The following is a 12,571-nucleotide window of genomic DNA, read 5'->3' as shown; positions in this document are numbered from 1 at the left end:
TCTTTGATAACTGGAAATATCAATGTTGAAGCCCTAACTTTTCCCCATTTTCTATACTTGAGGAAAGTTTCTAATTCGTGGTTGGGAAACTGAGATATGTCAGCATTCTTTAAAAGAGAAATAGATTTAGTATCCATAGATGACCTTGAAATGGAGACCTTAAAAGTTCCTTCAAAGTTTTGTTGTTGATTTTGCTAATACAGTCACAACTGCAGTAATCTTTGATACATGCCCCACAGGCTCCAGAAAATAAGTCACCTTCCGTTCTCAGGCACATTCTGAGAATGGCGTCAAGTCCTGCAGTGATATCATTGCTTTGTTTTTACCTTGGCGATGTAGGGAGCTTGACTGCTGGGTCAGAAGCCCTGTGTTACTATCTGTTTTCCTCTTCAGGCTCCCGGAGAGAAAGGTGTGGGTACCGCGTGGTGCGGAGACAGAGAAGTTCTGATGAGCAGCTGCACTGCCTGAGCAAAGCCAAGAAGAGTGGTGGCCACGTGCCCCGAGTGAAGGAGCTGCTGCTGAACGCCCTGAGCCCGGAGCAGCTGGTGCTCACGCTCCTGGAGGCAGAGCCGCCCAACGTGCTGGTGAGCCGCCCTAGCTCGCCCTTCACCGAGGCCTCCATGATGATGTCCTTGACCAAGCTGGCCGACAAGGAACTGGTACACATGATCAACTGGGCCAAGAAAATTCCTGGTAGGGCTTCCTGGGTATTTGCCTTCTCTTTATTTGTAGAAAGGCCTCCTCCTAATATTTAAGGGGCAAGGATACAACGTGGAGGTCTATAAAATATGCCTAGATATTTAACAGTTTGACAGCTTTATTTATTTATTTTTTTGTTGAGATAGAGTCTCACTCTCTCACTCTGGGTAGAGTGCAGTGGCATTATCATAGCTCACAGCAACCTCCAACTTCTGGGCTCAAGCAATCCTCCTGCCTCAGTCTCCAGAGTAGCTGGGACTATAGGTGCGTGCCACAACACCTGACTGATTTTTTTCTTTTTGATAGAGATAGGGTCTCTTGCTCAGGCTGGTTTTGAACTCCTGAGCCCAAGCAGTCCTCTCGCCTGGCCTCCCAGAGTGCTAGGATGACAGGTGTGAGCCACCACGCCCAGCCTGACAACTTGATTTATAATTTCTGAAGGAAATATGTTCTTTCCTCCTCTCTTGACATACATGCCTTCAACAAGGCCAGGTTCTGATCTAGAATTCTTGAACTCCTGTGAGCTCTATACCAGATGTGAAAGTGCGGGAAGAGCTGGACACAACCTGGCCATTTCTATTCTTGACTCCCTTCTTTTTCCACCCCCAGATCCATCCCACACTGTCCTGCACACACCCTATCCTGTCTGCATCCTCTACAGATTTGTCTATTGGCCACCTCACATGCTTAGAGGTGATCTGGGAGGATGGACCCAGGGAGGAAACTCACTCAGGCTCTGGAATTGAACTTGGAGTCATTTGGGCAAGAAATTCTAGAGGGACCTGGAACAGAGTTAAAAGGAAGGAATATGGGGTCCACACTGACCTGTCTCTTGGCTGTGTATCCCTCACCTTGAGAGGAGGCGTGTGGTCAGGTGGGAGTAGGGTGGGGTACAGTGTGACTAATGTGAAAGTGAAAGTTTTGTCAGATGCTGAATAGTATTTTGTAAAATATTGTTCCAATAGAGAATCAGTATTGTGTATATAAATATATGTGGACAAATAGAGCAAATTAGCAGTTGACATAACATGAAGCATCAATGAGCCAATAAACCTAGATGCCATCAAGTTAGAAATGGGCTTAGTTACTCATGAGTTAGCATTTGGAACGTGCATTTTGCATCCTGTAAGGTGGTCACTTCCCTAGGCCCATTTGTATTAATAATATATACCTGAAGTACTACATTGTGCTTATTACCAACTAATTATCCTTTGAATTGGTGTTTCTGTGGAGAAGCGAATCTAGGATTCTAAGCTAGAATAGCAACACTTCCCGCACTGCCAAAAAAGCTTCTGCATGCAATTCCTTACAGTTGTCTAAGAAATGAGATCTCTCCAGGTTCTGAAGCCCTGCAGGTTCCCACGGCCTGGGGGCAGCACCTGCCTTGGGCAAACTGTAGAGGTTAGGAGGGGTGGGATGCTGAGGGAGGAGGAGTTGGGGGTGCAGAGTTGGGGAACCAAGGCCCCGGGTGATGGTGTCTTTTGGGGTCATTTGTTGGCCTCGGTCCATTCCTTTGAAGCTTCCTGAGGATTTTCTGGTTTCTGGTTTGGTTTGGTTTTGTTTAGTGTCTTTGCCTTTGCCAGCGTTGTTTCCCAGAGGAGACAATACTGATGCACTGTCCTCTAGTTTTTACTTTAAATGTGTTTCAAACACTATTTTGCAGGACTATGTGTGGAGAGTGGTGGTAAAATTAACTACTGCTGACAGCTGTGCGGCTTCTCTGTGCCATAACACGGCTGAACTCTGAAGTCACATGAGCCCCTCTTTGGGCCTGGTATTTTGCAAGATTTTCAAAAAACTTAGACATAGGCTGAAGATGTGATTTCTTTTTTCCCCTATTTCAGCTGACATAGTCATTGTCCAAACAAAAAAAAATACTAAAATGTCATCATATAGCTTTGATCTTGTTGAATATCTACAAGAATAAAAAGCTTGATCTTTCTCGTGTAGGCTTATTGTCTATAACCGTGGGTGAGATTGGAAGGTGTGTACATACCAGGAACCTGAACTAAGCATAGCCTGTGGCTTTGGAAAGTGTCTGTCTTTACATTCATTATTGCAGTAACTTATCCTTTATGCAGATTTACATTATAATTCAAAGACTTGAGCCACATGTGTTCTCGGTGCCATAGTTTCCTCATCTGTAAAAAGGATGATAAGCAATTCTATTTTTAGGAGATTCTCAGAGGTAGAAATTATTACTCCTGTTTTTCCTGTAAGAATACAAAGACTTAAAAGGAAATTAATAACCAGGTAGGAAGAGACCAATGGGGTCCAACCAGAACCCATGTCACTCCAAGGCTGAGCCTTTTGTTCCTGTATTTATATTACACTGACCCCTCCTTTTATCACAGCTTGTAGAAGAAGTTCCAGTGTTGTGTCTGCTTAGTTTTTGAAGTACTCACCTCCCCAGAGGTTGATTATCTGTTTCTTTCCAGTTCTGTGAACAACACATGCTATTAGGTTATTGGGACTTGCTTTGGTTGGTATATTTACTCTTTGGGATGGAATCGCCTAGAAGCAACGCTTCTACTCAAAAGAATGATCCTAACACTGAATGGGAAATTTTAAGCAATCAGGGAGCCCATTTCAGTCGAAGCCTTGACTTTCGGCAGGGGCTGGCACTGCTTTCTGAATGCCCCCCACCCCCCCCAGCTTCCACCTACCTCATTCCCCCATCCCTCCTGGGCCCCATCGTGGGTTGGGTGAGACAGACAGCCCCTCTGACTGGCAGCGGAGCATTTCTCAGCAGTGCGGAGGAATTATTAGGATATAGCTAACAAAGATCGATTCTGGCTTTCTGTTCTTCTCCAGCATCTGCCTGGGGAACTGAAGGAGCCCAGTTAATAGTGCTTCATAAATTCTAAATGACATATGTTTGTCTCTAGAAGGGGCCCTAGGTTGGAAACCGTGAGTTGCACAACTTAAGTTCAAAATTTTCTTCCTTTAACCAGCATTTAATCTCATCTTTAAAATATATTGTTTGTGTTTTCTTAGCATTTTAAAACTGGCCATTCTGTCTTTACAGAAACGGGGAGCTGAGGAGCAGGGTGGGTGTGTCTCACAGCCTCTTGCTTTCTGTAGGCTTCGTGGAGCTCAGCCTGTTCGACCAAGTGCGGCTCTTGGAAAGCTGCTGGATGGAGGTGTTAATGGTGGGGCTGATGTGGCGCTCAATTGACCACCCCGGCAAGCTCATCTTTGCTCCAGACCTCGTTCTGGACAGGTAAGAAAAAAAATACATTGTGTTTCTTCTCCAACTTGTTAGAGTGAGGGCTTAGTGAGTGGGAACAAACTCCTGGGTGCCGCCATTAAAATCTCACATCTGAAGGGCAATTAAAGAATGAAAATGTCATCAGTTCCTTCACTGGGTCAAGAACCAGAGGAGAGAGCATGGGTACAAGGATTCAACATCCCGTAACTCATTTTTAATCTGTGATACAGCAGCATGTACATGCCAGGGCCATGATGGGACTTCATCCTGCAGGGTCTATGGCCACTAAGTATACAAGTCAGCATAGACTTTTCCATTCTCAGGTTATATTCTTAAATTGTCCTGCTGTTTTTTCCACCTATAGGGACTGATTATTTCTTGAGCTATTAATATCTGGGCAGGTGATAAAATTCTTACAAATCTGCCAAGTTTATTTTCATGTGCTTTAACTCGCCCCAATGCATGTACTATATAGCATATTTGGCAATAGGAGTAGAAGGAGTGGTTATCAAAACCAAATGGAAATTAACAGAAATTGGAACACAATGGTGCTGATGCCATAACTTGGTTGCATTTAGTTTTCTTTTAAAGAGGACACAGAAAAGGAACCAGTTTTTTTTGAGAAAGAGTCTCACTGTGTTGCCCGGGCTAGAGTGCCGTGGCGTCATCCTAGCTCACAGCAACTTCAAACTCCTGGGCTCAAGCGATCCTCCTGCCTCAGCCTTCTGAGTAGCTGGGACTACAGGCATGCGCCACCATGCCCGGCTAATTTTTTGTATATATTTTTAGTTGTATATATTTTTAGTTGTCCAATTAATTTCTTTCTAATTTTAGTAGAGATGGGATCTCACTCTTGCTCAGGCTGGTTTCGAACTCCTGAGCTCAAACAATCCGCCCGCCTCGGCCTCCCAGAGAGCTAGGATTACAGGCGTGAGCCACCGCGCCCGGCCAGGAACCAGTTTTTAATTGACTTAGGTGAACTCTTTGTGGAGGCAAAGCTGGAATATACAGCTGTCAGGCTTTTTAGCAAGAGAAGCAGAATACTCTGTTGGTGTGAATTTGAACAGCTTGGAAATCTCCATGGAAGGTGATTTCCATGCCCCTTGCATTGACAAAATGCCAGTGTTGAATGTTCACCCACATCAGACCTTGTGCACAGAGTGGGAGGATGCCTAGTACTATTAGTGGAAAGTTCCAGCCCCAACTCTTGCATTACAATCCAGTTAGCACTTTAGATCACCAGAAGACCCCAGGTACACCTTATGTAGGTGGAGAGTGAAACCCCAAGGTATCAGTGCCCATTCTGCCTGTTGTCATGGATAACAATATTGACAAAGAGCACTGTTCTGAGTAATGGAGGTGTTTTGGACAGAGCCTTTGGGAAGACCCAGAGCATGGGGAGCATGGCATGTGGCTCAAGCAGGAGCAAGCCCAGGTGGTGAATCGTAGACGGAGGCTCTGGAAGCTCAGAGCAGTGCAGGGCATCACATCCATTAATAACAATCAAAATTGCCAATTTATTGGCTTGTGTGCACTTGACATATGTTGACTCATTTAATCTTCCCAATGGTCCTTTATGGATAAGCACCATTTATCATCCCTATCCTTCAGATGTGGAAATGGGAGGTTAAGTAACCTGCCTACAGTTACAGAGTAGGAAGTGGTGGAGCTGGTCTTGAGGGTCTATCTGTAAAGTCCACACTCCTATGGACAGCAGTACACTGCCTCTTAGCGGGATAGAGAACTGGAAGGGGACAGAGGAGGCCAAACTATCTATCTGCTTTATGCTTTCATCTTAGAGCAGCCCTATTCTACTCTCTGCCCACTGCAGAAACCCACTCCTGCTGTCCTCTTGGGTACCATGTTGCACGGCAAGCTGAAAAGCCAACTACCCAGCCAGTCCATCACTCCCATTCATTCATCTATTATTTTCCACTTATGTCACTTATACATACCTATAAATATATGCATATAATTCTCCTAGAAGATATTGCTAGGAAGACGGTCCATCCCTTGATGAACCAATAAATTTGCGGAAATTGAGATTAAATTATTTTACTTTTTGGATTGATTTTGAATCGATGACAAATTTTGTGTTTATTTTCAGTTAATGTTTCATTCCTGGTTTTTAGTACAATCAAGTCTTCCCTTTCTCTAACATGGATTCTTTAATTCCCATAAATATGTGTATAAGTTTGTGTAAATGGACACAAATTCTGGATAAATGTTAGGTCTATCTTTTAGTTACTTAATAGAAGGAAAAAAGTTGTTTTTCTTATAAGTTTTTATTGATTGATTTGTTGATTGAGATGAGGTCTTGCTGTGTTGCCCATGTTGACCTTGAACTCCTGGGCTTAAGTGATCCTCCTGCCTCAGCCTCCCAAGTAACTGGGATTATAGGTACACACCACCAAACCCACTGTAGAAATGTTACAGGATATTACAAATTATTTTTAATTGATTTACATTACTCTTTTTTTTTTATTTCAGCATGTTATGGGGGTACAGATGTTTAGGTTACGTATGTTGCCCTTGCCCCCTCTCCCCTGCCAAGTCCGAGCTTCGAGCGTGTCCATCCCCTGGATGGTGTGCATCGCACTCTTTGTGTATACATATACCCGTCCCCTCCTCCCCCCTCCCCCCTAGCCATCCAATAAATGTTATTCTTATATGTGCACTTATGTGTTGATCAGTTAATACCAATTTGATGGTGATACATTACTCTTTATAAATATTTGAAAGTATTATATTTCATAACATATAAATCAATTATATTTAGTTGAGTATAGAAGAGGAATTCTTGGGAATTGTAAATGCATTCATACTGAACAGGCATTTTTTTGAGTGCCTACTGGTGTTTATTTTTTGTTACAATCCCTAGTATTGTCTGTGTGTGTGCATGTGTTAAGAGACTGGGTCTTGGTCTGTTGCCCAGGCTGGAGTGCAGTGGTGTGATCCTGACTTATAGCCTTCAACTCTCAGGCTCAAGCGATCCTCCTGCCTCAGCCTCCCAAGTAGCTAGGACTACAGATGCACACCACCATGCCTGGCTAATTTTTAAATTTTTTGTAGAGATGGGGTCTTGCTTTGTTTCCCAGGCTAGTCTCAAACTCCTGGCCCCAAGCGATCCTCCTATTTCGGCCTCCGAAAGTGCTGGGATTACAGGCATGGGTCACCTCGCCTGGGTCCTAGTGTTGTTTTTAACACATTGACTTTGTGAAGTCTAGAATTTCAAGTCTAAGATAGTTCAGTTACTTAGTGCATCTCTTGTACAGATAAATATACTTGTATGTAATAGATACTAATATATTTCTGGAGGAGTTGCTTATTCAAAAAGTCAGGGACCATGCTCCATAAAGGAGTTCTGTTATGAATGTTTTTTGCAAAGTGAATAAATAACCTTCACACTACTTGAAAATAACTTTTTTGCTGGATTATCCTACCAAAGTTCCTTCAAGTGATGGTGTGGCTGAATAAGCAGTGAATACAACTAATTTAGCCTATTTGTGGATACTGAGACTATAATTTCTGTTTCCTTTTATTCTTGTTGAGGCTTCTGCACCAAGAAAACTTGAACCTACTGAGGATGAGAGGAAAATCCGGTTATCTCAGCTTATTTCTAACAAGGTAGTTCTTCTTTTAGTAACTACTAGAATCATAAACTCACGTGAAGATCTACCACCAGGAACTCAGCTTCTACTGCTTAAAAAAAATCATATATGCTAAGGCATCTTTGTGTGCTTAGCATCAACAAGAAGCTGTCTGATGTTAAATGTTATTAAAAAGTCAGAGGAAATTTGCATCTGGGCTTGTCCCCATTGTAGATGTTTACAGAGTTCCACAGAATCACGTATCTGTACGTGTACCGAGTTTGCATTTACATTAGTTATTTTGTATGTTGAATTTCTTAAAGGTAGCCACAGAATTTTCACATCTAAATTTTAATTTACTATATGTAGCCGGGTAATTTCCTACAGTTTGGTATTTATTAAGCCCCCCACCATCCTCAGCCCCTCCCCACCCCCACTCCTATTATAGCACACACAGAGGTCAGCTGTGGTCTGTGCCTAGGTGTGTGCTGCCAACAGATACAGATGTAGGTACGAAATATTGTACCCCGAAGCAAGGCCCATGCATTCAAAACTTTGGTGTTGGTATCAAAAAATCTTTTTCTTTTATAAAAGAGTGGTAATAAGATAGTCCACATGTAATTATTAAATTTTGTGGAGAACTGGTTTATGGACAAATAGTGTGCAAAAATAAATTTCCGTTAGGTCAGTTTGATTGATACATTGTTTCAGTAGTTTAACATTCAAATCATATGGTCCTCTGTCTTCAACTCTTTTAATCCTGTCCTAATTTCTTACTCATAATTCAGTTTCAATCTAAAATTACAAAATAAATGAAATAGATTTCATTAATTTGTTATTTTAAAGTCCTTTCTCATTTTGTTCTGTGTACCTCATTTGAAAGTAGAAGTTTATTAGGTTGTCATTTATGAGGTATTGTACTTTATTGCCCCTATACTTATTTATTTTGTAGAAATGTATTTGATTTCTACAACCTGTGAAGTGAATAAAAATATTCTAATTTTGCCACCCCTTGAATGAAATGGTTGGCTGTCACATCTGCTAAAAAGAAAGCAATCAGATCTAGTTCTTTAGATTCTGTTTAGAAATTCACTTTTTCCATGAGATATATATACCCTGATTACTGTGAGTTGCAGCATTTATTAGTTCTTAAGATGCCCCAGTATGTAAACTCTCCCTCTATTTTTGAAATATGAATTTACATTAAAAACTGCATGTATTTTAATGAGGAAATGGTATCAATTTCAATATTTAGGAATTGTTCTTAAGCACAGGTGGCAACTTCTAGAAAATGGGATTGATTTCAGATGGGTCCCCTTACCATCCCACTGGAGGGGTGTGTGTTGGGGGGTGGTATGCATGTGTGCCTAATCCCACTTCAGACTCTGAGACTCACACAGGAGTAAGGAGCCAAACTATTAAACCATCAATGCAGGAGCCGGTAGATATTTTGTTTTTGCCCCATAGAGATATTTGAAAACCAGCTTTTCTTGGTATCGAATGTTCCCAAGCCCAACAGTTACAATTTCCAATAATTAATTGTCCCCAGGCAAAGTGACTTGATGTGGCACGAGGATCACTCAGTGAACAAGTGTTTCTTGTGTGTCAGCTATGTGCAGGGCCTGTGCTGTCCTCACTGGATGCCTGCACCAGTCTGTCTGGGAGCCCAGAGCTGGGGAGGGTTGGAGATTTCTTACAGATTTTGACACTCTTTGCCCAGGGTTCTGATTCTCCCACATGGCCTTTCTCTATGAGTGACTTCTGGTGGACACTGGTGTTTTGTCTCTTAACCTGTGCACTTACAGAAAATTGCAACTGTTTGCTGAAGTTACCGTGCTTATTTGTCAGTGAGCAATTTGCGTGCTTGCAGCTCTGTGTAAGAGAGTCTGGAGTGGGATTGGAAAGTGCTAATGCTTCGGAATGCAGGACCCTGGTGAGCTGCCGTGGCATGGCATCCAATGGGAAAGGCTTCCCCAGGATTAATTGGTGGTATCTAGTACTGTCAGTTCATTCAAATTCTGCAGAAGCTCGTCCCCCAAATACTACCATTACTAAAAATGTTCTGGCTTGGTGTTGGGGGAAGGAAGAGGGGAGCAGCCAGTTCTTTGAGGACCTTGAGCTCCCTTCAAGGGCTGCTAAAGAGATTAAAAGTGGAACTCACTGAAACCCACTGCCTTTCCCTGCATGCTGCAGGCTTTCAGGAGTGAACGAGGGTTTCACCGCAAAGTCATCTAACTCCTTGTCAAGGATTTCTGATAACTCTGTGCCTGATAATAGAAAATTTTGGGGAGCACTGAGGTGGAATAATATGTCTGGCTAGAGTGAAAAGAAGCTGGTGTTTTCTAGATAAAGTTTAAGTAATTTACTTCAAAAGTATATTTAAAAATTTACTTCTATAAGGAGTTTTGAAAAGAATTTTGATTATATGGATCAAAGTTTGTCTAAAATATTTGTTTAAAAATATTCTCCAGTAAGTAAAAGATGTCCCCATCTCCACGTCTAATCCAGCTTCTCTAATTGTGATTTCTTTGTATGTCTCATTTGCTTTTTTCAAATTACATCGAAATGTCTCTTTGTGGCTACACCAGTTTCTAAGTGACCACCAGGAAATGAGAGTTAAATATGAAGGTTTATTTCTTCTTGGGATATTTGCTTCTGTAACACTCAGTCTTACTCAGTAACGTTTCCTGATGGGGAACATGGAATGTCTCCCTTTAGTAATATGTATCATGTGTGGGCTGGTTGACTGAAATGATTTAGAATGAAAATAATCAACAGACGTGGTGTTCCTGTGAGAAAACATTTGGTGAACAGCTAGAAGGAAAATGTAGTTCCAATGCATACTTTTGCCTAAATAGTATTCATGTGCATATATATTTTAGGGATTTATAGGAAATACCCTGTAGTCTTCATATGAAGATAATTTTAGTAATTTCGCATTGCTAGGTAAGGTCTCATTCACATTTTGTTACAGTCAACAAGGTCTTAACTATAACATGTTACAAAATGAAATTTGAGATTAAAAATAAAACACTCATTGTTTTTGGATGGTGGCCTGAAGCTGTGTTCTTTAAATTTCCGAATGAACTTTTGTAGGGATGAGGGGAAATGCGTAGAAGGAATTCTGGAAATCTTTGACATGCTCCTGGCAACGACTTCAAGGTTTCGAGAGTTAAAACTCCAACACAAAGAGTATCTCTGTGTCAAGGCCATAATCCTCCTCAACTCCAGTGAGTAACCACGCAGCTGGGCTGGGTTTTATTGCTGAGAGACAGGCTGCCTCTAGAACCAGCATGGTGTTAGGAAGAGTATTGGACTTCTATTTTATTTAAAAAGGGTAAAATGTCTTCCGTTAAGAATTCTGTTTTATTTTTATAGGGATTTACACTATAGTTAACTTTGGTAATCTGAGTATAAACTATTCATTAGGTGAATGGCAATAAATTTAAAAAGTTATCTCAAGCCATTTGCGGGAAAAGAAGAAAAACGAACTTTAAAATGTTTATCTTTCAGCTTTTCTTTAATGTTTACAGAGATATTTTATATGGTTGACATGCATTTATATTTAATGTTTTGGGTTCTACTTTTTACAGATTCATTCATTCATTCGAGATACTTGAGATACAGTCCTGCCCTCAAATAGTTCATAGTGTAAGGGGGTGGGGGAGGGAGAGAAAACCAATCATTAAAAATAACCTCAGTGTGATAATGAAGTGTGCACCGAGTACTGTCTGTGGGAAAACGGGAAGAGGAGAGATGCTGGAGTGGATGCAGAAGGGAAAGACGTTGAAGGAATCTTCAGGGAAGAGCAGAGGGGGGTCGATACGGTTGCAAAATGCAGGGCTGAAGATTACAAACGCTGCTGTGGGCATCAGAAGCCTTAGAAGAGGTTCAGGCAGGGGAGCTTCCAGCACAGATACTTCTTATACAAGGTCACTCTGGCTTCCACGCCGAGGCCTTTAGAGACAATGAGAGCCTGAACTAACGGTGTGGCGGGGTCAGAGGGGAGGACCTGGCTTGAGGGGAATGTAGGAGGCAGAGGTGGGAAATGGGGAAAGTGTCTAGGATATGTGGATTGTTTAGCTTTGCTGGGTTTTTTCTTATATAAATAATACTTGGTTATTGTAAACATTCAAACAAAACCATACAAGGAAGAAAATAAAATCATCAGGAATACCTGCCCTCAAGATCACCACCGACTTTGGTGGCCATTCTTTAATAGTGCTTGCTCGTGCACGCTGCCTGTCCTTTTTCTATTCTGTGATAGTCATTTAAAGTAATAGCTCACCTCCGACGCATATTAGGATAGGGTTTCATTTTTAAAATACAAATACCTCTCCCTCTTGCTTTTTTACTTTTCGAAATGTTATGAAATCCCTCCAGGTCAACTAGGAGAGACCTAACACAATCTTTGAAATGAGGGCATTGCACTAAATTGTTCAGCCATCTCTGCATTGATGAGCCTTTACTTAATATCTAGCTCCTCTTTTTTAACCATTATAAACATTACTGCAGTAAATAGAGATGTTCTTTTGTATGCATTTCTGAGTGTCTAGGCAGTTTCCATGCTGCTCAGTTTACCGTTTACCTGGTGTTGATGCAGCTGCTATACCAGGTATTGATTGCTTTGCTTAGCCATATACTCTTGTTGGGCCATTAGGTATTGATTTTTTTCTTAGATACTATAACTATATATATCTAGGTTTTAATCCTCACCTGATGATTTATAGATACCTTTATTTGAACAACATATGGGGCTTTATTAATTAGATTTTATCCAATCCTAGAACTCAGTGCCTGAAATACAGGGAAATGTCAGATTGTATTATGCCTCTGTATTTTAGCTCAGCCAAAGCAGTAGTCCTGAAGCCAGAATTCAATGCAGAGCCTGTGGCCACGTGGGTCCTAGGCTGCCTTCTGATCCAGGGCTAGCTGGCCTTCCCCCTGCACATACACATCCCCCCTCACAGATTTGCACATTGGCACTAGTTTCGATGAGGGGAAAGGGAAACATATAGAGCAGTGATTCTCAAACTATCTGTGGTGAAAGACCAGATTTTTTTTTTTTTTT

At 41.6% G+C, this 12,571-nt stretch overlaps 1 protein-coding gene across 1 annotated transcript in view; it reads left to right on the top strand.

Moving 5' to 3' along the window:
- Window positions 1–12,571, top strand: part of ESR2 (estrogen receptor 2 (ER beta)) — a 164,324-nt gene that overhangs the window by 127,731 nt on the left and 24,022 nt on the right. The window contains exons 6-8 of the mRNA XM_012656035.1: window positions 394–693; window positions 3,784–3,922; window positions 10,597–10,730. Of these exons, the coding sequence (XP_012511489.1) occupies window positions 394–693; window positions 3,784–3,922; window positions 10,597–10,730 (573 nt within the window). The remainder of the gene's footprint in view (window positions 1–393; window positions 694–3,783; window positions 3,923–10,596; window positions 10,731–12,571) is intronic.

The sequence above is a fragment of the Propithecus coquereli genome, unplaced genomic scaffold (assembly GCF_000956105.1).
Source record: "Propithecus coquereli isolate 6110/MARCELLA unplaced genomic scaffold, Pcoq_1.0 Scaffold5, whole genome shotgun sequence".
NCBI classification, from domain to species: domain Eukaryota; kingdom Metazoa; phylum Chordata; class Mammalia; order Primates; family Indriidae; genus Propithecus; species Propithecus coquereli.
Note: the sequence above shows the minus strand (reverse complement) of the source record. Positions and strands in the feature narration are given on the sequence as shown.